Below are 5,215 nucleotides of genomic sequence, written 5' to 3' on the forward strand. Positions count from 1 at the left end.
TTGTAATTTATATTTCAGATTCAGCCCTAAGGCTGAAAGTCCATTGGAAATAGATCAAGGGAACCTCAAGATTGAGGTGAAATTTCTGAATTTGAATTAAGCAATATTTTCTCAAAATTTCTGGAACTAGGAAATATTTGGCTAATAATCCATATTATTTCTAAATAATAAAATATGTAAAACATATGAATTCTTGTTCATTTCATGCTACAAAGAGATCCCTACAACTTTTTACCAACTAAAAGCATAAAAGAATCCCCAAAAAACTGAAAGGGACAAAACATTATTTTCATTCAAACTCAAGAAAGAAAGAATTTAAGCCGCGTTGTACTTAGAATAATATAAACCAATGTTAAAAAACTTGGCTCAATAAATGACTCGGTGAGACTGAAGTTTAAGAGTTCTACTCAGACTGCAGAAACTTACAAACACTTGACAGTAGAATTCATTCAAAATGAGAATGTTTCTTCTTCTTTTTTAGCATTAATATTTGATGCCAACTAGTTTTTCTATCCACCCATGAGTTGGACCAAGCAGGCAATAAATATCCCATGAGCTAATTGCAAGTTAGGGTCTGAGCTGTGAGTGCACATGGATCTGAACTGCTGCTGTTAGACTGGGCGGTCGAAAATCAGACTCAAGATCGAATCAACTCACCTTGGCAGCAGAGCTTCGCAGAGTTTGACTTGGGAATACTTCGAAGACTGTTTTTTTAACTATGTAGGAAACCAAAAATAATATCTAGCGGCACGTCAGTTGTGGTATGCAGCCTACAATGGCAGCTCCCTTCCATTGGGATTCATTTTAAACTGTGAGAATGGCATGAGCTGGATGATATGAGGCTCAGGTCTCAAACTCGGAACCATGTTTGCCTTGCAACCATACCAGAATTTGAGCCAATGTGACATAACAAAATATTATTCAGCAAAAGTCAACACAAAAAATACTTTATCAGTTGGATCTGATATCGCGTTCACATAGTTCCTCATGATCCAGCACCTTTTCACAGAAATGTTGACAGAACCAAAAATTTCAATAACTAACCCCAAAAGTTTATAACCAATAACGAGGCAGTGATCTAGAGAAATAAATCTTCAGTTGCACTCCAATAGTTTTTTGGGCAATAATTTCTAGATTGTTATTAGTAGCATTCAACCAGAACACTGTTTGAGGACCAAAATGCGTAAAGAGGTGAAAAGAAGCAGCAATATGCAATTATATTGATAGCAAATGATAACATAAAATCAAGAATAATCATCTGCAAGGTAACTAAACAATAGCATTACTTTCATTTTAATAGATGGTTCTTGTCAAATCTTAAATTCCCAGTGGGCCCAATCAAATGATAAAGCAGTATACCTGCTGCTACACTGACATTCAAACTTTCGAGTTGGAAAAGACTACTAAATTCTTCACCTTGAAGCTTTTCCTCTCTCAGACCAATATCAGCAGATCTCGGTGCAATATGTGGAAGAGTTCCTGGTATACTGATCAATTGGGAGCAAGATCTACTCACAAGAGGTCTCAATCCTCTGCCTTCACTGCCCAATACTAGTATTGTTGGAATGCCTGATGCAACCTCATTCAAAGGCACTGCGTCTTTAGACACAGAAGCACCCAAAACCCGCCATCCATTGCTCATAGAGGATTCCAAAAACTGCATCATATTCCGACAGGACCGAAGCTCAATCAGTTCCAGCGAACCTGCACTGGCTTTGCTGACTACCCCACTCAAGGGAGCTGAATTCTTAGCACACACAACTATTCCTGTTGCTCCAAAAAAGTAAGCGGACCGGACAACGGCCCCAAAGTTTTGAGGATCAGTGACTTCATCCAAAGCAACCCAGAGAGGAGAGTTCTTACCTTCATGGATAGAAATGGGCTCCAACTCCTTTATGTTCACCATCTCCAATGGGGAAGCATCCAATACAAGGCCCTGATGAGGCCTGGAGTCCACAATCATATTAAGGTCATGCTTTGAGGACTCTTTCACAGCTAAACCAAGATTCCCTGCCATTTGCAAAACTTGTTCAATCCCCTTCTTGTCCTTCTTTTTCGTGTTCTTACTGCTCAAATCGAGGCCTTCCTGAACATGAAGGGCATAGAACTCCCTCCTGACTATCGTAAGGGCAGCCAAAACAGGACCAACTCCATAAACAGCCTCTCCCACCATCTTGGGAGGGCTTGAACCAGTGACCTGCGTCCACTGTCTCCTCCCCCACTCGTCTTGATGTTGTTTCGGGAAGCCTCTTACTTCCTTTGAGGTATTTTCATATGCCCTAGCGGGTCTTCTTCTTTCGTGACTTTTTACCATTTTCCTATACGATTCCTTGATTCTTCCCCACCTCTCATCATTTACAGGCTCTGAATCCTCATCTTCTTCACCATCTTCTATGCTGGGTCTATCAACTTCTCTATTTGGTCTGTAAACTTCTATATCGGGACCATCAAGTTCTGTTCTGTGTCTCTGGAATTGCTTCTTCCTTTTTCCATCACTTTCTACCATTTTTCTAAACTTTTCCTTCACTCTTCCCCAACTCTCATCATTTGAAGGCTCCGAATCCTCTTCTTCTTCAGTAAAGTCTACATTGGGTCTATCAACTTTTCTGTTGGCTTTATTAAGTTCAGTATTCGGACTGTCGGATTCTATATTGGGTCTCTGAAATTGCTTCTTCCCTACATTTTCATTCCTATCAAATGCACTGTGGCTGCTTTCAAGCTTATGATCATACCTGGTTGGGTTCTGCTTTGTAAAGTAACTGTCTGCAGCGTCATCCCAGGAGCCGCTGCTGCCCCTTTTCTTACCAGTCTGCTTTGCTCCTGTTTTCTCCATTGACTTGTTGGTTTTATCTCCATATCCTTCAATCCAAGGGAGTGTTGTTCCATTGGTGCTCAGAGCTCTGAAGCTCAAGTATGAAGGAGAAAACCAGAGTGTCGTAGGTTTGAGGCAGTTGGGTGCCTTCCAAATGCCTCTAAATGTAGTGAAAAGTGCGTTGTTCGGATGGAAGCTTGAACGAAGGGACATCCTGGAGATGGAAGATATGTGTGGAGCACCTTCAAGAATTTGTTTTCACAGAGGCCTGGTTTATGCTTCTTCCAACTTACCTCTAGGAAAAACTGTCCGTAGATAGCTACGCAAACCTGTCAACGGGAGAAAACGAAATATAAGAAGCCGTAGTCACCCCATTTAACGCAGTCGAAGCAAACACAGAAAACGAAATATAAGAAGCCGCAGTCACCCCATTTAACGCAGTCGAAGCAAACCCATTAAAATTCTGAGCTACGATTGAACAAATAAGATCATCATAGAAATTGTTAGTGTGTTAAATCCCGCCACTAGTTCAGTATAACAGAGTAGGGCCTTCAATGTACAAAACTTCAAGTTTGGATCAAATGGGTTTTGGTTAAAGGAAGGGCATCATATCGGATTTTCATTTGAAAGTATGTTAGGGCAGTGAGGTAACTTAAATGGTTGATATTTTGATATTGTATTTTCATAGCTTATGATTAGGGTTTAATCCAATTCGTTTATATTGAAAATGAAAAAAATATCTATATCACTTTTATTAAATTTTATTGATATTTAAATAAAAAATAAGAAGTTATTTTTGGAGTAGATATATCATTTTTATTAAATTTTATTGATGTTAAAATAAAAAATAAGAAGTTAATTTTAGAGTGGATATATCATTTTTATTAAATTTTATTGATATTAAAATAAAAATAAAAATAAAGTTAATTTTAGAGTAGATATATTTATCAATGTAATAAATTAGGTTATTTATTTGGCTTAAAGCATATCATAAAATTGTTTTTCTTTGGCTAAAAGCTCATCTTCCTCATACATAAGGCATGTGGGAGTGAAAGTCTTCATTCCCCTTTAGGGACCACCAACCCGTAATTTTAGGTGGAATGGTTTATCTTGAATAATAATGAGGAGTCAACTATGCCCTAAAATTGTTTTTGCTTGGCTAAGAGTTCGTCTTCCTCAAACATAAAGAAATAGGTTAACAACACAAGATCGAGAGGTATCTCCCACGAGTGGAGTGAAAGGCTTCCCCTTAGGGACCACATGGTTTTTCTTGAATAACAATGATGAGTCAATCAATGGAGCATGGTTTTTCTTGAATATCAATGATAAGTCCAAGCCATTGATGATTATTTCCATTACTAGTTTGACAACTAAATTATAATAGATTTTTTCATATATATATATATATATATATATATATATATATATGATGATAAGTCAACCAATGGAGCATGGTTTTTCTTGAATATCAATGATGAGTCAAGCCATTGATGGTTATTCCCATTACTAGTTTGACAACTAAATTATAATAGATTTTTCCATATATATATATATATATCCTTCAAAAAGAAACAACTCCTCTCTAATGTACAAAAGATTTTGAGATTAAAATCTATCATCTTATCCAATCAAATAGGTTTTACACGTTTTATAATAACATCAAAATATGGTACTCCATCTATTCATAAATTTGTATTTAATTATTTGTGATTATTTTTAAACTCAACATGGTCATAATTGCCACGTTTTATAATAACATCAAAATATGGTACTCCATCTATTCATAAATTTGTATTTAATTATTTGTGATTATTTTTAACTCAACATGGTCATAATTGCCATGCCATGCATATAGATATATAGAAGAGTAAGAAATTTATAAATTCATGTGTTGTTTAATTATTGATGTTAACTATATCAAAGATTGAAATATTTATATTTTTTTGTTATAGTAATTTTTTTATTTTATATAAAATTTAAGTGTAATAATGTAAATAAAATATAAAAATCGAAAAGTTATAAGATTTTGTTTATATATATATATATATATATAATTGGGTTTATCCTTGTTGGGAGGAATGATTTTTATCCTCCCAAAGCATGTTGAATTCCTAAAAATGACATGATAAAATTTAATGTAATGGCTTCGAGCTTATATATATATAATTGGGTTTATCTCTAATGATTGGTAGGAATGATTGTTATCCTCTTTCAACACATGTTCAATTCCCACAAGTGATATGATAAAATGAATAGATAGAAACATGTATATTTATTCTTTATATAGAACATACAGATATTTATCTTAAACAATAATAAAAATAAAAAATAAAAAGCCTTCATTCTCATGTGATTAGCCTTTAAAATATATATATTACAAAATTATATTGATATGGTGTAATC

The 5,215-nt window shown here is 35.1% G+C and overlaps 1 protein-coding gene across 1 annotated transcript; it reads right to left on the reverse strand.

Moving 5' to 3' along the window:
* Positions 1 to 1,192: 1,192 nt before the first annotated feature.
* LOC149176544 (tRNA/rRNA methyltransferase (SpoU) family protein) lies at positions 1,193 to 3,432 on the reverse strand. The gene has a single exon (XM_089419927.1). It carries the CDS (start codon positions 3,023 to 3,025, stop codon positions 1,289 to 1,291), a length of 1,737 nt encoding a protein of 578 aa, XP_089276053.1. The 5' UTR covers positions 3,026 to 3,432; the 3' UTR covers positions 1,193 to 1,288.
* Between the last annotated feature and the right edge of the window lie 1,783 nt (positions 3,433 to 5,215).

This window comes from Pinus tabuliformis, chromosome 4_1 (genome assembly GCF_031772625.1).
Source record: "Pinus tabuliformis cultivar Carrire ecotype Pingquan chromosome 4_1, CPIR1, whole genome shotgun sequence".
In the NCBI taxonomy this organism is placed as follows: Eukaryota; Viridiplantae; Streptophyta; class Pinopsida; order Pinales; family Pinaceae; genus Pinus; species Pinus tabuliformis.

Bases quoted from the DNA above. Each gene is read 5' to 3' on its own strand.
- LOC149176544 (XM_089419927.1), bottom strand. From the start codon at position 3,025: ATGTCCCTTCGTTCAAGCTTCCATCCGAACAACGCACTTTTCACTACA.